The sequence below is a fragment of the Pygocentrus nattereri genome, chromosome 2, assembly GCF_015220715.1.
Source record: "Pygocentrus nattereri isolate fPygNat1 chromosome 2, fPygNat1.pri, whole genome shotgun sequence".
Classification (NCBI taxonomy): Eukaryota; Metazoa; Chordata; class Actinopteri; order Characiformes; family Serrasalmidae; genus Pygocentrus; species Pygocentrus nattereri.
In genome coordinates, this window is record NC_051212.1 from 16,716,932 (window position 1) to 16,742,876 (window position 25,945).

General features: G+C 39.7%; 1 protein-coding gene across 1 annotated transcript in view; it reads right to left on the reverse strand.

Moving 5' to 3' along the window:
* Positions 1 to 25,465, reverse strand: part of LOC108415279 (Fc receptor-like protein 5) — a 93,409-nt gene extending 67,944 nt beyond the window's left edge. The window contains exons 1-3 of the mRNA XM_037535042.1: positions 25,409 to 25,465; positions 23,313 to 23,348; positions 22,885 to 23,139 (exon numbers count right to left, since the gene is read on the reverse strand). Coding sequence (XP_037390939.1) covers positions 22,885 to 23,139; positions 23,313 to 23,348; positions 25,409 to 25,439 — 322 coding nt within the window. The 5' untranslated portion in view covers positions 25,440 to 25,465. The remainder of the gene's footprint in view (positions 1 to 22,884; positions 23,140 to 23,312; positions 23,349 to 25,408) is intronic.
* Between the last annotated feature and the right edge of the window lie 480 nt (positions 25,466 to 25,945).

Sequence of the window (25,945 nt, forward strand, 5' to 3'; positions counted from 1 at the left end):
TCTTGCTTTGCGCTTCTTTTGTTTTGACATGTTACATTTTTATACACACAAAAACCAAAAGGAATGACAGATTTCTGAAATGTAGTGGAGTAAAAAGTCTACTGAAGTACAGTAACGAATTACATTTACTTAGTTACTGTCCACCACTGAATGTGATACACCTGAAACTGATGCTCAGTCAAATCTTGATCTTCACCTCATAGCACAGTTCGGATACAGTCTGTGTTTCTTCAGCTGGAGAAATGACAATGAAACATGCCTGATTCACATGGGAATAAACTGCTATAGCAGGAGAAATGAGTAACAGGTGTTTCAGCAAGACACTCGATACTGAGGAGAGAGTGACCTCTGTCAGTGAGAGGGAGATTACAGGGGAATGAGACTGACTGTATGGCAGTTTAGGAAAACACATGCAACATTAAGGTAAACAGTTCTCATAGTTTTAAACTTGATACTTTATCATTGCAAATTGGATAAAATATCAAGCTGTGAGTACACAGGGGTCAGTTAATCTAGTGACCTCTGATCTCTATATAAATGTTCCTTGTGCACAAATATTCAGCAACAGCAGTTATCAGAGAGATCCTTGTGTAATTGAAGTGTGGAAACCAACGTGATACAATTAGTCTGTTTTTCTGAGATATATTCATTCGTCTTGAATGAAAAATGTAGTTAGAAACCAAAAAAGGAAAGAGCAAGAGCATCAGTAACACACAGTGGTGGACAGTAACTAAGTAAATGTAATTTGTTACTGTACTTAAGTAGTTTTTTCATTTATCTTTACTTTACTTTTACTTTTTGCTTTACGTTTTGGGTGGCTTTTTACTTTCATTCCAATACATTTCTGTCAAATATCTTACTTTTTACTCCACTAGATTTGAGAAATCTGTCGTTCCTTTTGGTTTTTGTGTGCATAAAAACATAACGTCAAAACGAATGAAGCGCAAAGCAAGAACACCAATCAGGGCACAGCAGTCATTTTGTTCTGAGCTTGTTATGATCTGTTGGTCATACCGACCCAGTGCAGCACACAGTTCAACGTCAGTGCAGCAGCGTAAAAATTTGGGAGCACATACGTCACCTAAATGATGAACTAACCTAACTTTGTGTAAATAGACCACAATATAGAAATATGTCCACATATGCAGTCGTGACTGGCCTGTTTCTTTTTTTCTGAATTAGATTAGATTAGATTAAACTTTATTGTCATTGTGCAGAGTACAAGTACAGGGCCAATGAAATGTAGTTAGCATCTAACCAGAAGTGCAATATATAACATTATTTACATAAAGTGCGGTGGTAACAGTGACCAGTTCATAAATATAACTGTTATATACATGTGTGTACAAGTGAAATGTGAAATATGTAATATAAAGTAGGAAACATACAATATAAAATATACAGTGTTATATATGCAGTGTTATATGTATCTATATATCTGTGTATTAAGTTTATAATATACATATATACATAAAGTGAGATATGCAGTAATATGATTGTAGGTTATTATATACACATACGTATACAAATATAGACATGTAGATGTAATAGATACTGTACAGATAGTGCATTATGTATGCACTGGGAGCAGCAATACAAATGAGAGTTGTATGAATGAAGTATATTATCAGTGCAGAAGGTGTAGGAAGTGTTTGTGCAGTTTTTTAAAGTGACTGTGTAGCGTTCGTCAGGATAACCGCCTCAGGAAAAAAGCTTTTCCTAAGCCTGCTGGTGCGGGAGCGGAGGCTCCTGTAACGCCTGCCAGATGGTAAGAGGCTGAAAAGTCTATGATTTGGGTGGGTAACATCTTTGATGATGTTTCTTGCCCTGCCCATGCAGCGTTTGTGGAATATGTCCTCGATGGTGGGTAAATCGGTGCCTGTGATGCGCTGCGCCGTTTTTACTACCCGCTGGAGTGCTTTGCGGTCAGCAGCGCAGCAACTGCTGTACCATACAGAGATGCAGCTGGTGAGTATGCTCTCAATGGTACAGCAGTAAAAGTTCACCAGGATCCTGGGAGACAGGTGAGCTTTCTTGAGGCTCCGCAGAAAATAAAGGCGCTGCTGCGCCTTTTTGATGAGGACGGAGGAGTTCAAGGACCAGGTGAGATCATTGGAGATGTGGAGACCAAGGAACTTAAAGCTGGACACCTGGTCCACTGCAACTCCACTGATGGAGATGGGGGTGTGAGCCTAGTTCCTAGTCCGTCTGAAGTCCATGATGATCTCCTTTGTTTTGTGCGTGTTGAGTGCCAGGTTGTTGTCATTATTCATTATGTCATTATTACAAACACTTTTATTTTATAGTAAATTAGTTTCGTTTAGTTTATGTTTATGAACCGAGACCCACAGATGCCGTTTAGTAAAGGAAAACTGAGTTTAAAGCAAGTTTTTGCTTTGCTCCGAGAGCCACTCGGATCTCCCTGATGGAAACTGTTTACCTTCAGTGTTTTATGCTTATGATCATTTTAATAGACGTCAGCATCACTAATTAATGACATTCTCTTAAAAGACTGGTTTACCAAGAGAGACGCTGGAGTGTTTTCACCTAAACTGAGTTCATGAGTATTGTTATAAAAATGATAACAGGACATCAGAGCCACAATTAATCTTTTAGTACTTTTACTTCTGATGCTTAAATACATTTGAAAGCAAATACTTTTCTACTTTTACTCAAGTTGAGGTCTAGAGTGTCTCTACTTTAACTCAAGCACATGATTTGTGTACTTCGTCCACCTCTGGTAACACAGGGCGCACAAAACTACCAAGTAATGGGCTTTTTGTTTATACGTGTAGAAAATATGCCTCAAATATCTTCCTTATGTGGCTTAATTGTGATCTCTAAATCAATAGATTACAGTTGCTAATCTCCTGAATGAGTTTAAGAGCAGACGGTGTCACTGCTGGCTAAACTTCAGGGATTGTGTTCACAGGGTCTGTGTTCACAAAACACTTCAGTAAAGCCTTAGTAAAGCCCTAGTATGCCTTGTTCTAACTGCCAGCCCAAATCCATTTTTGGTACATCCATATTGATTTTTTTTGTGAGCCTTGGATGCTTTTGTGAAAATGAGCCCCAAATAGCTTAAAATATTCTGGAATATTTTACTGAATATCCCAATTTCACTTGGATTTGAGTGAATGCACTTGAGGCCTGCAAGGCTTAAATAATAACCAGGACGTGGGCTTGGCCTTTGCAGCTCATGTTAACCTACATGAAGATAAATCTAGGCTGAAAATAATAATAAAGCAGTTCTAAGTTCTGATCTCTGATGACATTCCTCCATATTTTTAATGGTCATGTTCTCAGAATGAACTTGTTGATGTCACTTGTAATGGAGAAAAAAAAGGGGGAGCGTGTGGTGGAAGAGCTAGCCAGGGTTTCTGACTCCTTTGGAGGCACACAGACAGGAATACACTCCGTGCGGGGTAGAAGACATATTTAATGACAGGTCACCCTCTTATCTCACCATCACTGTCCAGATAGCTCAGAGTATAGATACAGCAGACTGGAGGCTGTGCTACAGCAGCTCACCATCTTGCATGGAGGGGCTAAAACTCCCTTGCGCATGCACAGTAGTACAATACATGTAGGCAATTGTCACAAACTGCTTCACACGAGGGGCAGGAGTCAAGTGCAAGTTTAATTCCAGATGCAAGGTTGGTAATAACAAGCAGGGGGTCAGAAATCCAAAAAAGCAGGCCACAGAAAGCAGACAAATCCAAAGAGGGCAAATCCAAAAGAGTAGTCAAAAACAAACCAAGAGGCAAGGTCAAAACACCAGAAAACCAAATCATAAAAATAAACACTCAGAATTGTGGAAAAACCAAACAAGACTTCACAATGAGCACCTGCAAACGCAGGGTATATATACACAAGATGGCAGACTACACAGGTCAAAGGATCAAGAAATGCCTAGTTTTCAGGAGTCGGTGACCTCCTGTGGTGGGGAAGAGAATGGCAGGCGGCAGATGTGACAGCAATTGTTACACACTGAAATTTCTTTCTAAGACATTGTAGTATTTGACGCTTCCCTTTGGACTTGCATATTCAGCAGGTTTGTGTCTTTGCTTCACTTTCACTCTCTTAGTTTTGTCTTCTCCCCTGTCCTGCCTTTCCTTTTGCTCATCTGATCTCTAGCTAATTATTAAAAGTCACTATGTTGCACTTGCTATATGACTGAGTTTGTGATAAAGCAGTTAGTCCAGGATCAAAGTGGCTCTAATTTTTTCCCCAATAAATCATAAATGAGCCTGTTAATATAAAAAATCCTTACTTGACAAGGGCTTCTGTTTTTTGGTTGAACATTGATGTGGGCATCTTTGAATTTGCTTTGTGATAGACTCCTGAACTGTATCCAGTGCATGTCCACTGAAACGGAGCCTCATTTCAAGCTTGCAGCTGCAAACTGTAACGAGTCTAACAGAATTGGACGCTTGCAGATATAAAAATCAAAGGAGGCTTTACTGATATAAACACAATCCAATCTCGATGTCACAGAACAGGCATGGGTCAAACTGATCAGCCAGAAGATGAACAAAATCACATACGTCCCACCAGGTGAACAATCCAAAAGGGAAAAGACAACGTGGTTCAGACACAGGCAAGAGTCAAAAATCCAAAAAGCAGTAACCAGATAAACAATCCAGACGGCAGAGCAAAAAGGGCAAAGTCAGAAAACAAAGTCAACAGAAACATGACTCAGAGTAAATGCTTAGTAGATCACAGGACGGATTCAATACCTCACAACATTCTAATCTATAGCTCTTATACTAAACTATGTTAGTCACATTATCAACACCACGGGTGTCTTATCAAACCTCTGATCAAGAAACCAGATCTTGATGTTAGCGTATTGTCAAATTACAGGCCTGTTTCTAACTTACCATTTCTATCTAAGATCTTAGAAAAAGCTGTGGCCCAACAACTTAGTTCTTATCTACATAAGAACCATATATATGAAAAATTCCAATCTGGATTCAGGCCACATCACAGCACTGAGACGGCTCTAGTTAAGATAACTGATGATCTTCTTCTTGCCTCTGATCAAGGCTACGTATCCCTGTTAGTGCTACTTGACCTCAGCGCAGCTTTCGATACAAAAGACCACAATATTCTCTTAGAACGGTTAGGAAACATGGTTGGAGTCACAGGGTCAGCGCTGTCATGGTTCATATCTTACCTAACAGAACGTTATCAGTTCGTTAGGGTAAAGAATTTATCTTCCAATTATTCAAAAGTGAGATTTGGAATTCTGCAGGGGTCTATATTAGGACCATTATTATTTACACTATACATGTTACCATTAGGCAGTTATAAGTAACCATGGCGTAAACTTTCATTGTTACGCAGACGATATGCAACTGTACATATCAGCCAAGCCTGATGACAAATACAGGTTAAAGAAAATGGAGGACAGTGTAAAAGACGTGAAAGGCTGGATGTTATGTAACTTCCTGCTACTAAACAGTAACAAAACAGAGGTTCTCCTTCTGGGTCCAACATTTGCAAGAAATAAATGATCAGATTTAATTTTAAATCTCACCGACATTCCAGTTACACCTGGTCCAGCAGCAAAAAATCTTGGCGTCATAATTGATTCAGATTTATCATTCAATCAACACATAGGCAGCATCACTAGAACAACTTTACATCTTCGCAACCAAGATCAGAAATGCCCTGTCCCTGCATGATGCAGAAACACTAGTACATGCCTTTATCACTTTCTAGGCTAGACTACTGTAATGCGCTACTGTCAGGATGTACAAGCAGGAATCTAAGCAAACTTTAACTAATCCAAAACGCTGCAGCCAGGGTCCTCACTAAAACTAGAAAATTTGATCATATCAGTCCAACGCTATCATCACTTCATTGGCTGCCTGTTAAATTCCGTATTAATTATAAAATTCTTTTATTGACATATAAAGCCCTACATGGGCTCACTCCTGAGTAGCTGCAAGACCTTATTTCCTAACATGAGCCATCACGACTGCTCAGATCCCAGAGTGCTGGCTTATTAATAGTTCCTAGAATTCATAAGGCTGCAGCTGGGGGAAGAGCTTTTCTTATAAAGCCCTCAAACTCTGCAATGATCTTCCAGAAAAGGTTCGGGACTCAGACACGGTCTCAATCTGAAAACATGGCTGAAAACGTGGCTGAAAACTCACTTGTTCAGTTTAGCTTTTGGTAGGTAATGTTCCCCCTTAGATAAAGGCAGCAGATCCAGGGGTCCATGGACACAGGGAGTTAAAGTAAACTGAGCTGGTGCTGTCATCCCACCACTCACGTGCAGTCACTCAGGTTTGTGGACGATGGATTGGAGGGATGCCAAACTGTTTCAGAGTGCTCTCGTGTCTGTGTGTCCTTCTGGTTCTCTCCTTTTAGTTAAGCTGTTATACTCAGATCTGCCGGAGTCGTTAGCCACACTCTGTAAATGTTTACATTCCCTGTTTTAATAGGAAATAGGAAAAAATGCCAAGGAAACAGAAAAACTAATGGCAGAAATGAATATACTTTTATAATATAAATTATAAAATACTTTTATTAATATAAATTATATAATATAATTCTCACATACAGACCTAGTAAAGAGACCCCCCCACCATATGAGAAGGAGGTGAAGTTTAAGGAAATCTATCCCCAGGATGACCGAATAATAGAAACAGGACAAGTGTAAGTAAGAAGAAAATGGCACGTCTGGAAACTAAGAGTGAACTGAGGATCAAGAGGATGGAATTTGTTTTTCCCACATAATCTTAATGTATGACACTATTTCTGCTACATGACCACAGTACTGTTAGAATCAGCTGCAGCTACAGTCAATAATGCTGGAGCATCTACTCTTCAGACGTGGAGACAGGTTTGTTTAATGTGGTGAAAAGATTGAAGCAAATGGTATGAAGCACATTATATAAGCCAGCATCTTTATTTTAATGTGTTTTCACTCATTTTATTACTTAACATCTTATTTATCGTTTGGTCAGTGATGTAAAGTACAGATGGAGCGGATGAATGGACCGGTCAGATGGGGGAGGGGTGTTTTTGGATTGCTTCAGTTCTCAAATATTTTAATAAAATGCTGTATGACAGAAAATGAAAGAAAAGGTTGATAAAGTCACTCAAACTTCAACTTAAGAAAAAAATGAATGGAACCAAATATGTAATTTTGTATCCAGTGAATCTGAATGAGGAACACGCATAAGCAAAGGCATTATTAATCAACAATACAAAAGTGAGTGATATGTTTTAAATTTAGTTTTAGGCCATGACGTATTATTTAAAGTCATTTAAGAGTCACTCAGACGTGAGCTGTCTATTTTAATTAAATATTTATTTACTAATTAAGGACACACAAATACATGTTCATTGATAATGACCCACAATGCAGAGTAGAGCTCATATCATTTTCTAATAAACCTGTCAAAGGACCTCCAACTGAAACTCTCCACACTCTGAATTCAGCATGACAGAAAAGCTTGTAAACCATCTGAACTACATACAGTTACTGAATCACACAGAAGCTGATCATCTCAGAGCCCTCAGACTGAATATTAACAACTTCATACAGCAGCTCTCACTCTAATGAAGACATAGAGAACATTTACTCACAGAGTATCACAGAGAGAGACCTGAACTCCATACTGTCCCCGTAATGACTGACTGACTGACTGAGCAGTGCGTTCAACAATCAACACTTCCTGTGTTCTTACACTCACAGCACACGTCACAGAGAGAGAGATACAATTCAGGAAAACTGAAAGGAAAAACTCCAGTGCCAGCATCTGAATAAATCATCCAAGGATTAGTACTTACATCCTTTAAAACATTGTTTTCAAATATTGACCTTACAAGCTACAGTGCAGTGAATAAGTTTTTACGTCCTCATATTTTTCTATTTTTGCAGATTTGTCACTACGTGGTTTCAGATCCTCATAAAAAATAATTTTCTTTATTGAAGAAAATAAGTTTTGTAACATCTACATTAACTATATGTAAGTGTCCCCTAACCCTAATAACTTCTCTTCTTTATAGAATTACTTTAATTTAGCCATATTGAGCAAAAACTGCCCCTTTAAGGTCCTTAAGAGTACAAGTCAGGACTGTGACTAGGCCCCTCCAAAACTTTAATCCATTCAGAGGTGGACCTGGCCTTGTGCATTGGGTCTTGTGTTGTATAACCCATTTACACTTGAGCTTCAGATCACAGACCGAAGACTGGATGTTGATCTATATTAGAGAGCAGAACTCATGGTTCCATCAATTATAGCAAGCTGACCAGGTCTTGTAGTAGTGAAGCATCCCTACACAATCAAACTACCACAACCATGTTTTATGGCTTGCACTGTGCTTCGCTGGAGTCCCAGAGCTTTGGAAATGGCTGTGTAACATTTTCATGACTTATACATTTTAATAACTCTTCTTAATTCTTTTCATTGTGGCACAGTGTGCTGCTTGTTGAGATCTTTTGGACTACTTTACAGAGCTGGAAAGGTTCTGTTTAAATGATGATTAGATTCAACAGGGCTGGCAGAAATCAAGCTTGGGTGTGTCTTATTGAATTGATCCAAATGACATTTGGTTAATTGGTTGATTTAGTAGTAACTAAAGAGTGGCAAATACTCAAATACACAGGGCCAGTAGGCATTGAATAACTTTTGCCTATATTAAGTGAAATTATTTAAAAAATGAAAAGACAAAACAAAAACTATTAGATTGAAACAATTCTGTAACAAATGTGAAAAAGACTAATGTACACTATAATACTAAAAACTAATAAATCAGGTAAAACTTTTAATTTTACTTTTACAGTTACTTTTTCACAGCACAGAGCTTTTACCACTTTGAGTGATTTTACCAGATTAAATTATTTTGATCAGTTTTCAGTGGAATTAAAATGTTACTTTAAGAAGACTTTAGACTCATACAGTGTCTGAGAGAAACCAGCCAATGAAAGAGCACATTAGAGGGTCATCACAAGGGGGAAAATGTCAATGATCCCTAATCTGCACTGATCCAGAGACTTTAAACTAAATATCAGTCATTTAAGGGAATCTTCATGTGCAGTACTTTCAAACAGACTCAGCCGAGTCCTGAAACCATGTGCATCCAAATATGGTAGATAATTTGAAAAAGGAAGTGCAGAGAGAGCTTCATCTGTTTCTATATTTGATGCCCAACATGACGGTTAAAGATGTTACTGATTAGCATGCGAGCAGTCAGTAAACATGGTTCATCATTTTGTGTTAATGGGGTTTTAGTACAAACGGTTCATCAGTTCTACTCTTAGAGGCAGTGAGAGGCCTGATATCAGATTTAACCCCCTCTGTGCTGCTCTGGACTCAAACTGGAAGGTGCACATGCGTGTTTCACTGCATGGTGTGATTGTCTGAGTGCGGCTGCGTAGGTTATGTGTCTATTTTGATTGCTCAGATCATTTACAGTTTACTTTCTAGTTTTTTCTTCTGTTATATCTATGCAATCAATTTGTAATTAAGATTAAATCTAAAAGAACACAGTCAGAGCTCAGTTGAGGCCCACTGTCGTCATGGAGCTTTCTGCATCACTGAGTTTTTTTTTTTTTTTTATGTAGTTCATGTTCTGCTTCAAGGTCAGTCCACACCAACTCTCCTGAGGTCTGTCTGGTCACTTAATGGATGATCATGAATAAAATTCAAGCAAATTTTCAGTTTCACTCATGCAGCCATGTATAGGCTACATTTTATTGTTTTCAGTGCAGAAACAACCACAACAACTTGTTGAAGCTATTATTTGGCAAACATGAGACACTTTTGTGAGTCAGCAGTATTTGGGGGATTGAGTGCACTCTGTTGGATCTTTTTAGCATCATATAGGGGACTCACTGTTACACTAACAACAGAACACAAGAACTAAATGTCATACAGTGATCAGTACAGCGATTCTGAGATTTTGAAAGTTCTGTAGTGTCCACATAACATGGATCAGTTTTCACACACTAACTATATTCTCCTGAGCTTGTCCTGCAGAAATGCTCCCACTGTCTGCACACAGGACTGCAGTTTTTTGTTTGTTTTTATTTATTTCTCTTTGGAAGTATCAGTATACATGAACAGATACAAATGCCTTTACTTTTTACTTTACTTTTAATAACAGCAAAAACCTGTGAAATGTACTGTGTTACTAAAGTGACAGCAGAGCACGAGGCCTTTTAGCCCCTCCTCCACTGATCGAAACCACAAAGCCGAACCAACATGGAGAGAAACCACAATGACCGTTTTAACACCCCGTGCTCGGAAATTCTGACACAGACAAAACACATCGTTTGTTCAAGAGCAGAAAAGATGTTATACTTCATTAAAAACAATGTTAAATATAATGTTAACCATTAAGTTAATGTCATAATTTTGATAGTCATTTTTGTCAGGTTACTCTAGGCTTCTCTTGTCTTATAGACCGTGTTATGTTAAATAACACACTGCATAAATATGCCATATGTGTTCATATGTAGATCACAGTATAATCTCTAAGCAGTTCTGCAGTTCTACATTAAAGTCAGCACTGATGCCCTGGGGGTTGATTTCTACAAATAGCTCTTAAGAGAAATACATAGTTTATATTTTTGACGTTTTAGTGTGTTCTTCCATAAAATCTTGCAAACCAGTGATGATCAATTGTAATTAAAGTGAAAACACAATGTTTGCACTTGGTTGTAGTAAAGACTGACAAAGCATTAAGCAGCAGTGCTTAGCCAGTCAGTTAATGCTACCTTTTATGTGTATTACCATTGTATGATTTTTTTATGTATATAACAACATAGAAACCAGAAATGAAGCACCTGCCCTGCCTCCATCTTGCCCTATCCATTGCCTCCTCTACTTTCACACCAACCATCTCCATGTCCACCTTCACTACATCCATAAACCTTCTCTGAGGTCTACCTCATCTGCTTCTACCTGGCAGCTCCATCTCCAACATTCTTTGCCCAATATATCCACTATTCCTCCTCAACACATGTCCAAACCATCTCAACCTGGCCTCTCTGGCTTTATCTCCAAACTGCTCCACCTTCACTGTCCCTCTGATCTGCTCATTTCTAATCTTGTCCATCCTTGTCACTCCCACGAAAATCTTCATCTCCGCCACCTCCAGCTCAGCCCCCTGTCTTTTAGACAGAGCCACAGTCTCCAAACCATACATCATAGCAGGACGCACTACTATATTGTAAACCTTCCCTTTCACTCTTGCTGCTATCCTTCTGTCACACATCAGCCCTGACATCCGTCTCCACCCACTCCATCCTGTCTGCACCCTCTTCCTCACCTCTTTTCTGCACTGTCCATTGCTCTGGATGGTTGACCCAAGATATTTGAAGTCATCCACCTTTATGACCTCTACTCCTTGCATCTTCACCTTTCCACCTGCTTCCCTCTCATTCACACACATGTATTTCGTCTTGTCTCTACTGACCTTCATTCCTCTCCTCTCCAGTGCAAACCTCCACCTCTCCAGATTCTCTTCCACCTGCTCTCTACTCTCACCACAGATTACAATGTCATCTGCAAAAATCGTGGTCCATGGAGCTTCCTGCCTGACCTCATCTGTCAACCTGTCCATCACCATTGCAAACAAGAAAGGGCTCAAAGCTGATCCCTGATGTAACCCTACCTTCACCTTGAAACCATTTGTCACTCCAACTGCACACCTCACCACTGTCTCACTATCCTCATACATGTCCTGCACCACCCTAACATACTTTTCAGCTACACCTGACTTCCTCATACAGTACTACAGTTCCTGTCTTGGCACCCTATCATATGCCTTCTCTAGATCCACAAAGACACAATGTAGCTCCTTCTGACCTTCTCTGTACTTCTCTACCAACACTCTCAATGCAAAAATGGCATCTGTGGTACTCTTTCTGGGCATGAAACCAAACTGCTACTCACTGATCTGGACCTCTCGCCTTAGCCTTGCTTCAACAATTCTTTCCCATACCTTCATGGTGTGGCTCATCAACTTTATACCTCTGTAGTTACTGCAGCTCTGTACATCACCCTTGTTCTAAAAAATGGGGACCAATACACTGCTTCTCCACTCATCAGGCATCCTCTCACTCTCCAGGATTTTGTTAAACAACCTGGTTAAAAAGTCCACTGCCTTCTCTCCTTGACATCTCCATACCTCCACAGGTATGTCATCTGGACCAACTGCCTTTCCATTCTTCATCCTTTTTAAAGCTGCCCTCACTTCCACCTTACCAATTCTCTGCACTTCCTGATCCACTATCTCTCCCCCCGTTGTCCTCCTCTCTCTTTCATTTTCCTCATTCATTAGTACTTCAAAGTACTCCTTCCATCTACTCAACACTCTCTGTTCACTCACTAGTACATTTGCCTCTCTATCCTTTATCAGCCTAACCTGCTATACATCCTTTCCAGCTCTATTTCTCAGTTAAGCCAAACAATACAAGTCCTTTACTCCTTCTTTACTGTCCAGCCTCTCATACAGTTCATCATAGGTCTGAGCCTTTGCCTTTGCCACCATTCTTTTTGCTGTGCGACTAGCCTCACAGTACTCCTGCCTACTTCCTTCATCTCTCTGGCTATCCTACTTTTTCTTAGCTGCCTTCTTCTTCTGAATACTCTCCTGGACTTCCTCATTCCACCACCAACTTTTCTTGTCTTCTTTCCTCTGACCAGGCGAAACACCCAACACATTTTTGCCAGTTTCTCTCACCACCTTAGCTGTAGTTTCCCAGTCCTCAGGTAGGACCCCCAAGGGCCTGTTGCAATTTTTCCCTGAACTGCCTGCAACCTTCCTCCTCCTTCAGCTTCCACCATCTAATCTTTGGCTCTCTCTTCACTCTCTTCCTCTTCTTTGTTTCTAATCTCATTCTACAGACAACCACCCTATGCTGCCTTGCTACACTTTCCCCTGGTACCACTTTACAATCTCCAATCTCCTTTAGGTGGCATCTCCTGCTAAGGATATAATCAACCTGTGTGCACCTCCCTCCACTCTTGTATGTCACCCTGTGTTCTTCCCTCTTCTGAAAATACATGTTCACCACAGCCATTTCCAGTCTCTTTGCAAAATCTACAACCATCTGATCTTCCACATTTCTGTCTTTCACACCATACATACCCAGCAGCTCTTCATCCCCTCTGTTTCCTTCACCAACATGTCCATTGAAGTCTGCACCAATCTCTCCTCTCTAGGGACACCATCTACAACTTCATCCATCTTACTCCAAAATTCCTCTTTCTCCATTAACTGACAACCAACCTGTGGTGCATATGAACTGAGCACATTCAAAATCACACCATCAACCTCCAACTTCAGGCTCATGATCCTGTCTGACACTCTCTTTACATCCAGAACACTTTTCCCAAGCTGTTCCTTTAGGATTATCCCTACTCCATTTCTCTTCCTCTCTACACCATGACAGAACAGTTTGAATCCACCTCCAATGTTCCTGGCCTTGCTTCCTTTCCATCTGGTCTCCTGGACACACAGAATATCTACCTTCCTTCTCTCCATCAGGTCTGCAAGCTCTCTGCCTTTACCAGTCATTGTCCCTATGTTCAGAGTCCCTACTCTAACCTCCACACTCCTGCCTTTCCTTCTCTCTCGCTGCTTTCTAACCCACCTTCCTCCTCTCCTCTTTGATGGTCTTTGACCTACAGTAGTCCAATTTCCACCGGCACCCTGCTGGTCAACAGCACCGGAGGCGGTTGTTCTTAACCCGGGCCTCGACTGATCCGGTATGGCAATCATATTCGTGATCCGCATGATAGTTTTGGCATAAATTTTACGCTGGATGCCCTTCCTGACACAACCCTCACTATTTATCCGGGCTTGGGACCGGGCACCAGAAGTACACAAAGTACACCCCTAATGGCTGGTTTTTATGTGGTGTTTTTATATTATAATATTGAAATGTGAGCCATTATATATCGTGATAATAATATTCAAACTCTAACTGTAAATGTACTTCATTCTTCTAGTTTTACTTTATACATTTTACATAACAATTGCATAACTGCTAAAATAAGTTCTGTGTGTTGGCTGTAGCCTCTTGACCTTGTCCCTCCACTTGTCAGACCATGTTGGTAGCCTTGGAGACCGACATCCAAACCAGGTAGCCTATATAGACTCCTGCACCTGTGAATCCTGAAGTAGCGTCCTTACACCCACTTGTATATATTTCTAGGAAGAAGTAAAAATGTAAGCTCTAACTAACTGACCTGTAATCCTGTAATTATTGTTGTGTATGATGACTGTAACTTTCTAGGTGATGCTGAATTTGCTCTATGTGTGCACAACTGAACATTACTGTGTTTCTGAAGTGATGAGCAGAGCATACGGCCTTTCAGCACTAACTCCACTTGTGAGACCTCCTAAGCTGAAGTAACACATATAAACCACAATAAACTTGTTTCTTCAAGATGAGAAAATATGATTAACATCAGCACAAACAGTGGTCTGTCATATTTCAGCTGTTCTCATATCTCCAGTTTTTTGTTTTTCAGTCTCTGGTATAATTGAATTGAGAATGTCTGTCCTTGACGTGGTGTGTAAATATCATGAGTGGAGGCAAAATTATGTAGAAAACAGATTGGTTATGTTGACTTACATTAAAAGTAAAGTATTTTTTTCCTTCTGCTGTAATTTTCAGAGATACACTATTCCAACTGCAGCAAATAGGTCTGAAAGCAGAGGCCAAACAAAGGAAAACATCAAGGGTATTAATGCCAGGTTCAAATAAATAGGTGTGGGTGTGCAAGGATGTAGATGAAGGATAGCACTTACACTGTGAGAGATCTCTCGTCTTACACTGTGACTAAACTGTAATTTGTTGTGTTTATGTGTAGAGCACATAGAGTATAATCTCTATGCAGTTCTACAGGCATTAAACTTCATCAGGCCAGTTTACACCAATTTGATCAGCAGGTGGCGCAAGTCTGCGGTGTTTTGAGCGCTTCGAAACAATGAATCATTTTCGAATCGATTCAGTTGGTTCAAAGCTTCAGGAAGACTCGTTTCTTCATTAACAGGCAAATGGAGAGAAACTGAGTTCATACAGTTCAAGACAGGAACTGAAAACACAAACGTGAGAATAAAGACAGCATCAGAACAAGATTCACCGGGAGATCAACTAGAACTGCTAGGAAAGAACAGAACAAGACTTTACAAGGAACAAACTGAGAACAGCTCAACATGAAGAACATCAGTCAGGAGAAATGAGTAACAGAGGTATCAGGAAAAGACTGGAGAGAGAGAGAGAGAGAGAGAGAGAGAGAGACAGAGAGAATATTCTGGAGTGAGACTGACTGCATGGCAGTGAATAAAAATACATGAAAAATTAAGTTAAACTTGGTTATTATAATTTAAGACTCCATTATCACTGCAAGTTGGACAAAACATGCAGCTGTGAGTCGACAGTAATGGAGTCAGTGAAAGTAGTGACCTCTGATCTCTGTATAAATGTTAATTGAGCACGAATATCCAGCAGCTGTTACAGAAAGATGATTTTGTCACAGTGAAACATTAATAAATGTGGAAACCAACAAAGAAAAACACTGTCAAGAGCAACAGAGACTCATGGGTGCACACAGCTACCAAGTAATGGACGTCTTGTTTATATGTGTAGAAAAAATGCCTCATCTGCATTTAAACACAAACATTTGCCTCGTGTGACTTCATTATAATGTCTAAATCAACGGAATACAGTTGTAGCTAATCTCCTGAATGACTTGAAGAGCAGATGGTGTCTCTGCTGGCTGAACTTCACAGCCAGAGTTCACAAAACCACCTCAATAATGAGAGTGCTGATCTAGAACCAGTGTTTGGGATTATGATCATCATAAATGCAGATGATTTGAATCTGAGATCAGTCTCTAACTCAGAACTGCTTTATGAACACCAATCTTGCTAAAGTTGAGGAGAGAGAGGATGTTGTTCTGGACTGGTTTTCTCAAAAGCACCTTAAAAGAAAGATGATTCTTAAATGGTAGAGCGAGCATCACACTGAACACTCTCTCTCCTAGACTGGGTTGATCCTAACACACAGATGCTTTTGTGAAACTGAGTATCCCAGTGTCAGGATGGCCCAGTGGTGCAGGGGGTAGTGCTGTCACTTCAGAGCGAGAAGGGCCTGGGTTTGGTTAGGCGGGGCGACTGCAGTCCTTTCTGTATTGAGTTTGCATGTTCTCCCCGTTTCTGCATGGGTTTCTTTCAGATTGTCTGGTTTCCTCCCACAGGCCAAAGACATGCAGCCAGGCCAACTGGACATACTAAATTGCCCCTAGATGTGAATGTGTATGTCAGTGTGTCTGCCCTGTGATCACCCAGTGACTGCTGGGATAGGCTCCAGCACCCACCCCGACCCAGAAGGATAAGCGTGTTCTCCCCGTGTCTGTGTGGGTTTCCTCCCACAGTTCAAGAGATACTAAGTTGCCCCGAGGGGTGTGTGTATAATAATAACCAGGATGTGAGTCAGGCCTGTTCAGCCCAGATAAATCTAGGCTGGTGATAAAAGCAGTATTAAGTTTTGGTCTCTGACCACGTTCCTCCATATTTATGATGGTGATGGTCTCACAGTCAACCTGCCTTAACAATGGCAGATCTAAAGTGTCTTCTGCCTTGTTGATGAATGTAAGTGACTTTCTTTAAATATTTTGTAGCATCTGGAGACCCCCGTTGTCCTTGGTGCCAGATGTTTGCCTTTTGGGCGTGTCTGTCCTCTTCTTCTACTTTTACTCTCTTAGTTTTGTCTTTTCCTCTGTCCTACCTTTTGTTTGCTTGCTCCTCTGATCTCAGCTCATTATTAAAGCTTGTTGTGTGTTGTACTTGCTGTGAGAGTGAGCATTTAGTCCAAGTCCAAAGTATTTAATTCCCAATAAATCTCACAAGAGCCTGTTAGTCTTAACACATGTGGATTTAATGTTAATACCCATATAAAGTTTGCTTTGTGACAGATTCATGAACTGTACTTATCCACTACAGCAGAGCCTTATTTCCAGCTTGTAGCTGAACACAGTGCTGCTCATTGTGAGTGAGGGACATGCAGCTCGTCCCAGGTGAGTGCAGAATTGTAGAGGACTGCATGAGCAACAGTGAAGTAGTTTTTCCTTCTGTTGGTCTGCAGAAGACTCAAAGCCCTTTCTGAGAGCTCAGCTCGGCTCATATTGCTGCAGCATATCAGATAATTACGCTGCGCCGACACCGTTAAGCAATTTATAGACCAGTAATAGTATCTCAGTCTTTAAATGTATTTAAATAAAGGTCATTAATAACCCTAATTAGAGCTGGTTCAGTACTTTGATTAGGCCAGAAAACTGACTGAAATTAGTCTAGACAGCTGTTTAAGGGCAGTCAGTAAGTTGTTTGAAAATGATTTTCTCAATGATTTTTCCCATGAAAGGTAGATTTGAAATGTCTGTAATTACTCACTAGAGTTGTTTCTCTTTTCTTTTTTAAGAGGTTTAACAACCGTGCTAGGAAAAGGCCCAACATCAGTGACATGTTTACTTTCTGAAGTTTGTTTGCTGCTTTTTAAAAGTTTTTTTAAAAAATTGGTTGGTAATGTGTGAAGACTTCAAGTGGATCAAAAAAAATACCTTACAATCCACTTTAGAAAATATGGCCCCACTTAAAATAAAAAGAATAAGGCAGAAAAAGCCCGTGGTACAACGATAAAACCCGGACCTTAAAACAAACAGCTCGGAAATTACAGCGGAAATGGCGTCAAACCAAACTGGACGTGTTCCACTCTGCCTGGAAGGACGGCCTTATAGAGTATAGAAATGCCCTCACTGAAGCTCGCTCAGCATATCTGGCCTCGCTGATCGAGAATAAGAAGTATAATCCTAGAGTTCTGTTTAATGTGATTTCCCAAATCACACAAAATCAGGCAGGTAATGAACCAGAAATCCCAGCAACTCTCACCAGTGAAGTTTTTGTGGACTTCTTTAATAATAAAATTGATAATATTAGACAACAAATTCAACCCACAGTATCAAATTCAAATCCAGCTTGGCTGTCATCTGACTTGGCTGATATAGAACAAAACACCTTTTACCCCCTCCCACAGCTGGAGCTAGAGAAGATGATCTCTTCTGCAAATTGCACAACCTGCACACTCGATGCAATTCCATCAAAATTACTCAAAGAAGTCCTGCCAGTCATTATAAAAATTTTAACTATTGTAAACTCGTCCCTTAGTCTGGGCCATGTACCCAAAGCTTTTAAACTAGCAGTTATCTAACCCCTGATCAAGAAACCAAATCTGGATGTCACCGTTTTGTCTAATTACAGGCCTGTTTCTAACTTACCGTTTATATCTAAGATCTTAGAAAAAGCTGTGGCCCAACAACTTAGTTCATATTTACATAAGAACCATATATATGAAAAATTTCAGTCTGGATTCAGGCCACACCACAGCACTGAGACAGCTCTAGTTAAGATAACTAATGATCTTCTTCTTGCCTCTGATCAAGGCTACATATCTCTCTTAGTGCTACTTGACCTTAGCGCGGCTTTTGATACAATAGACCACAATATTCTCCTAGAAAGGTTAGAAAACATGGTTGAAGTCACAGGCACAGCCTTATCATGGTTCAGATCTTACCTATCAGAACGTTATCAGTTCGTTAGGGTAAAGAATTTATCTTCCAATTATTCAAAAGTGAGATTTGGAATTCCGCAGGGGTCTATATTAGGACCATATCTTTCTAATCTTAAATCTCGCCGACTTTCCAGCCACACCTGGATCACAGAGTGCTGGCTTATTAATAGTCCCCAGAATTCATAAGGCTGCATCTGGGGGAAGAGCTTTTTCTTATAAAGCCCCCAAACTCTGGAATGATCTCCCAGAAACTGTTCGGGACTCAGACATAGTCTCAATCTTTAAGACTAGGCTGAAAACTCACTTGTTCAGTTTAGCTTTTGGTAGCTAATGTTCCCCCTTAGATAAAGGCAGCAGATCCAGGGGTCCATGGACACAGGGAATTATAGTAAACTGAGACGCTGGTGCTGTCGTCCCGCTGCTCGCACGCGGTCACTCAAGTTTGTGGACGGTGGAGCGGAGGGATGCCGAACTGTTTCAGAGTGCTGCCGTGTCTGTGTGTCCTTCTGGTTCTCTCCTTTTAGTTAAGCTGTCATAGTCAGACCTGCTGGAGTCGTTAGCCACACTCTGTAAATGTTCACATCCCCTGTTTATGTACAAACAGATAGAACAAAACTAATCCCATTTACCTGCTTTTTTTTTTCCGAGTATACAATCACCCATATGTCCGGCTGGACACTGAAGGACGACTGACTGCCGAGCCCTCCTTCTACCCACTTCAGACCAGCTGCCCACGCCCCAGCTACCACCACCACCAGCTACCCTTGGATGAGCTGCCCACCCTACGCTGATGTTCTCATAGACTCCTAGTTATTCCTAATACCAATATTACTGCTATTAATATTAGTAATATAATCACCTGTAGGTAGTTTGACCAGAGGAGGATGGGTCCCCCCTGGTGAGCCTGGTTCCTCCCAACGTTTCTTCCTCAGTTCTGAGGGAGTTTTTCCTTGCCACTGTTGCCCCCGGCTTGCCCACTGGGGGGTTTCTGTACATTCTTACAGTTCTCTTGAAACTTTTTCTTTTCTGAAATTCTGTAAAGCTGCTTTGTGACAACATCTGTTGTAAAAAGCGCTATACAAATAAATTTGATTTGATTTGATTTGATTTGATCAACTAAAACTGAATTATTAATAGCACTAAACTGGGACATTTTAACCACAATACCTTAATGTGGTGATGCAGAGAACACAGGCTCTTTGGTGGATATAGATGTAGTAAAGGCTCGTCTGACATAGATTTAAGTGTTAAAGTATACAAACTCATTACATCTCTCAGCTGAAACTAATTCAGGGGCCATATATATAGATGCCTTAGTTATTCAGCCATGTTGAAGAGTGTTCTGCTTTTGTTAATATTATTGTTGATGACGCTGGAGAAAAAAGATTGTCTAGCTTTGTGCATTATTGTGTTGTAATCAAGCAGCCTGTCTTTGGAGATTTCTTTGTAGATCTGAGGTTTGGTTTTACGCCATCCGTGTTCAACCTTCCTACAACCCTAATTGCAATGAAGTTGGGACGTTGTGTAAAACGTAAATAAAAACAGAATACGATGATTTCAATACAGTGCAAAGTTCAAAAGCCAGCATCTCTGATGGTGTGGGGGTGTGTTAGTGCCCATGGCATGGGTAACTTGCACATCTGTGAAGGCACCATTAATGCTGAAAGGTACATACAGGTTTTGGAGCAACATATGCTGCCATCCAAGCAGCGTCTTTTTCAGGGACATCCTGCTTATTTCAGCAAGACAATGCCAAGCCACATTCTGCACGTGTTACAACAGCGTGGCTTCATAGTAAAAGAGTGCGGGTACTAGACTGACCTGCCTGCAGTCCAGACCTGTCTCCCTTTGAAAATGTGTGGTGCATTATGAAGCGCAAAATATGACAACAGAGACTGTTGAGCAACTGAAGTTGTACATCAAGCAAGAATGGGAAAGAATTCCACCTACAAAGCTTCAACAATTAGTGTCCTCAGTTCCCAAACGCTTATTGAGTGTTGTTAAAAGGAAAGGTGATGTAACATAGTGGTAAACATGCCCCTGTCCCAACTTCTTTGGAACGTGTGGCAGGCATCAAATTCAAAATGAGTGAATATTTGCAAAAAACAATAAAGTTTATCCATTTGAACATTAAATATCTTGTCTTTGTAGTGTAATCAATTGAATATAGGTTGAAAATGATTTACAAATCATCGTATTCTGTTTTTATTTATGTTTTACACAACGTACCAACTTTGTTGGAATTGGGGTTGTACATCAGTATTATTAAAATGATGGTGGGGAAAAATCATAGAAAATTCCCATCCTACAAATGTATTTTTCTTTCCACCTTGTCTCTCTGCTTCTCTCACTCATGGACTCACAGACAGCCATGAGATGCAGTGAAAGCTCTGTAAAGGCAAATCTTTACCTAAATAGTTTATTTCATACTAAGGCTTTGAAATGTGCCTTTTAATGCCCCCCTTTTACTGTTTTTCATTCCTAAATAATAAAGTATTCTCTCATGTGTGGCATCCTGCATCCCTTAACAAAAACTATATGGAGCTCCCCCTGCTGGACATTTACAGACATAAGCTTCCTCTGTATTCTTCACAAACTGTTGTAATTACATGCATCTCTTTGGGCTTTCTTACATAAACAGTATTTAGTGTTGATATAAATACCTCACACAAAATGATTAGGTTTTAAGGAATGATTAACACTAATTTCATACATGAGACATTCTGTCTTTACATTCAGAATCATTCAGAGTCTCTTTGTATGTACAGTAACTGAATGTAAATGAACTCCTATAAATCAGTCTCAGTTACACTGATGGCACCATGTATGCATGATGGCACTGCTGGCTGTGAAGAGTCTACCACCAGGACTTAAAAAATCACTGCAATCTGCTGTATTCAAGGAAGATCATTGTAGTGTTTCTGTTAAGTTAAAATCAGTTTATTACAATAAATAATAAATAAATGCTTGATTAATTAATTCATTATTTTGTATGTATACTTACATTTCTATTTACTATTTACTTAAATGAATGAACACCCTCATTATTATTAATTTGTTAATGAATAATAGTAAAGATGTGTACATTAGTGTAGATTAATCTCACTGAATAACATCTAATTATACCAGGGCTGCAATGAATAGGTTACAATCCAGCTTCTGTAGGTAAATGGGTGGTAGTAACAGACTGGGCACAGTGTGGGATCAAGTAGCATCAAAGTGGCATCAGAAGCATACTAGAGTTAGCAGGCTGTGAAGAAGTAGCATCATCATACACTATATGGCCAAAAGTATGTGGACACCTGTTCTAATTAGTAAGTTAAGGTGTTTCAGTCACTGCTAACTGTATGTGTAAAATCAAGCACAGAGCCATACAATCTCTACAGAAAGACAAATACACAAACTGTCCTTTGGGAACTTCATGAAATGAGTTTCCAAGCAGCTACACACAAGCCTAGAAAGGCAAAATACCAGGCGTCAGCTGAAGTGATGTAAAGCACACTATCTCTGGACTCTGGAGCAGTGGATAAAGCTCTCTGGAGTGATAAATTTCACTTCACTATCTGAAAGTCTGACTGAGTCTGGGTTTGGCAGGTCCCAGGAGAACACTACCTGTTGAATGCATAGTGCCAACAGAAACATTTGGTAGAGGAGGGATAAAGGTCTGGGGCTGTTTTTCAGGGATTGGGCCTCTTATACTACCAGTGAAGAATGATGTTAAATTCTAGACAATTATATGCATTCAACTTTGTGGCAGCAGGTTGGGGAAGACCCTTTCCTGTTCCAGCGTGACTGTGCACTTGTAAACAAAGTGAGCTCCATAAAGACATGGTTTGAGTTTAGAGTGGAAGAGCTCCAGTGGCCCGACCTCAACCCCAGTGAACACCTATGGGATTAATTGGAATGTCGATTGTGAGCCAGGATCACTCATTGAACATCAGTCTCTGATCTCACAAATGTTCACATTGTGCAAAGTGTAGCTATAATTCTCTGATATTTTTATACTATAAATGATATTTTTCAGTTATAAATATAAAATATACATTATTGTGCATCCATGATGGAAAATGCACAGAAGATTAGCAGCTGTCCCTCCCTGGTATTCATTTACTCATGCAATCACCATCCTCAGAATAATTTTCAGGTTTAGCAAATTACACTGTGGGTACTAAATTCATCTGTTTGCATTGACACTGCACTATATTTCGCATGCTTAAGAAGAAAGTCCCAAAGTACATGAATGCATGCACAATTAACATAATGAAGATAAACAAACTTACCTGACAAAGTTAATTTAACAGGATCACTGGATCTTGTGGTTCCCTTGCAGGTAAATTCCGTGCTGTAATTTGCAGTCATCTGAAACCTGTATTCACTTTGTTCTTCAGAGCGATGAACTTCTTTCCCATTGTTATACCAGCTGTAAGTCCACACACGACCTTCCCCCCCCGGTATTTCACATTTTAGAGTGACAGTCTCTCCTATGTGTATATCTTTTCGGCCTGGAGGATCTTTAATTACAACTACTGGCTTATCTGTAACAGAAACAAACATTTATCCTTAAAGGAAAGACATCAGATCTACACTGATCTACTAAACATCATAGAAAGGGCCTAATTTCATAGTCATCTATTAAAACAAAGGTTTAAATTGTGAATGTATATGACTTTAAATTGAAAATGTATATGAATGCATGTGAGTGATTCACCTTGAGTTTGTCCACAGTGGATAAGGACAGTCAGCACTAAAGCAGGGAAACAGAAGATAAGAATTAATAAGAAATATTAAAAGGTAGCATTAATGAGTCTGAATGGGTCAAGCAGAGCTGGAGCTGTAGATTCAGGTCAACTCAGCGTCAGTCCTAAACACACAGCCCTGAACCAAATACTAAGGATAGTAGATAGTCTTGAAGGGTAAGATGGAAAAAAATGCATTCATAACTTTTAAATTCCACATTATTTAATTTTTCTTCCTATATAACTCACCAAAAAGACAAAAAAAGTTCTGTTTTTTCCATCACTTGTACAACTTCAACCATGAAAAATCTCATTATTTTCCTCCCACACATTTTTTTCCAATACAGTGTGAAAAAAAAATGATTTGACCAGCAGGGGGCAGCTATTTTTTCCCCCCTTACCCTTCGGTGACCAGTTCATGAAATCATCACTAGGGGGAGCTAAGAGGCTAAATGTATGTATACTGCATGAAACAAAAACATTCCTAAACCTCAACACTCACTAAACAGACTGTCATCTATCAATATGAACATTCATAACTATGCTAACTTTAAAGCCCCCTTGCTGTCCTGTTTCTAAACCCTGTCCTTCCCACCAGTATCATGCATGCTGTCTCTATCTATGAACAGACTGAAATGAAGAGCAGTAGCAATAATAAGATCCCACTATAATAATCATAATTAGAAAGATTCTGTCTTCCAGTCAGTCCAGCACCCGTCATTCAGTTTCACTCGCTCAGATTTTGAGTCTTTATCCTCTAAAAGTGCCTCAGTGAGCTGGAGCTGCTGGAGATTTTGCCTTTTAGCCCTCTGGTGTTACAAGGATATAAATAAAAATAGCCTGAGCGAACAGCTCCACACACAAAAATGCATATTTACTTGCTCAGATTTGAGATTTTGTTCTTTAAGTTGTGGCAGTGAGGTCTCAATGAGCTATCATGATCCTGTGCTGTGGCGAAACTGCTGCATGCTAAGCTAGTGTACGTTGGTGCTTGTGGCTCTTATCAGGGCCTGTCACATCTTCTCGCCATATTTGGTATATTGGGTTCTGATACGTTCAGGCAAATCCAGGCAACACTAAGCTGCTGTGTAGCGCCTCACAAACCATTTTTTTTCAGAAGAACTAAGAATAAAACAATGTGAACTCTAGATGTGCTGTAGTAACACAACTGATACAAATATCAGCCAATATAACCATAATAACCATACAATATCTCTTATCTATTTAAAAAAACACACTTTTTTTGGTGCAGAGGGTCTGTTAATTTTTTTTTTTAAATTTGGACACATTTTAAAAGTGAATTAAGTAAAATCATTGCATTGTATTATATTGTGTTGTATTGTAGTGTAGTTTATTGTATTTTAGTGTATTGTATTGAATTGTATTGAATTGCACAGAGTTCAGCTCTGTTCCTTTTCTCTCGGCATCAACAGTGACATTTTGTTTCTTAGCAGTATCTGAGCTCAGGACTGGCTTTCTCTCTAACCTGTTGGTAACTAGCAAAGATACATTATCTAGATAGACAAAGCACTTCTTGTAAGTTGCTCTGGATAAGAGCGTCTACTAAATGCTGTAAATGTAAATGTAATGCATCGGCTTGAGAGCATCTACAACGCACCAGTAGTACTGCAGTACTGACACTAATACATGATTAGAGTCTGATACCTACTCTGTGATATGATCTGAATTACAGTGTATAATAAAACACATAAGCGACAGAGTTTTGAAAACATAGCCAAAGAAATAAATCAAGTGGAACACAGACTCACTAGAAGATGCCTTCGTTCTGTAGTTCATTCTTAGAATTTTCATCAAAGTACCTCATAACAATGCAGACTAGATGCTATGCTAATAATTTACTATAATAAACATGTCAAAGGACCCCCGGCTGAAACTGACACTCTCGACACTCTGAATTCAGCATGACAGAAAAGCTTGTAAACCATCTGAACTACATACAGTTACTGAATCCCACAGAAGCTGATCATCTCAGAGCCCTCAGACTGAATATTAACAACTTCATACAGCAGCTCTCACTCTAATGAAGACATAGAGAACATTTACTCACAGAGTATCACAGAGAGAGACCTGAACTCCATACTGTCCCCGTAATGACTGACTGACTGAGCAATGCTCTGTGTTTAACACCCATCACTTCCTGAGAGAGAGAAGAAATTTGCATATTAAATATGGAAATGAACACTAAGTACTTTAAAACAAGTTTCAGAAATTCCTCTGACCCTCCAAGTTACAAGTTAAGTGCAATGGAAATGACACCCCATTAGTGATTGTACCAGTTTAACTGCCTACAGTTTTAAAGGGATCAACCTCTTCACTTCAAATTAGCCAATGAAATAAACTTGATTGACCAATTAGAGCATTTGCAATTAAACTGTTGAAATATGTGATGATTATGAGCCAAAAATATGAGTTCAACTCATTTTGATTGTAGTCTATTTTGTTCCTGATCAAACAAGGCAGGAACAAAATATAAATACTGTACCACTGAAAAGAAGAACACATCGCAAAAACAGAAAAACATACAGAAACACTAAATTTGATGTGTGGCTGAGTTTGTGGACCCTAGAAGGTTAAAATCAATGAT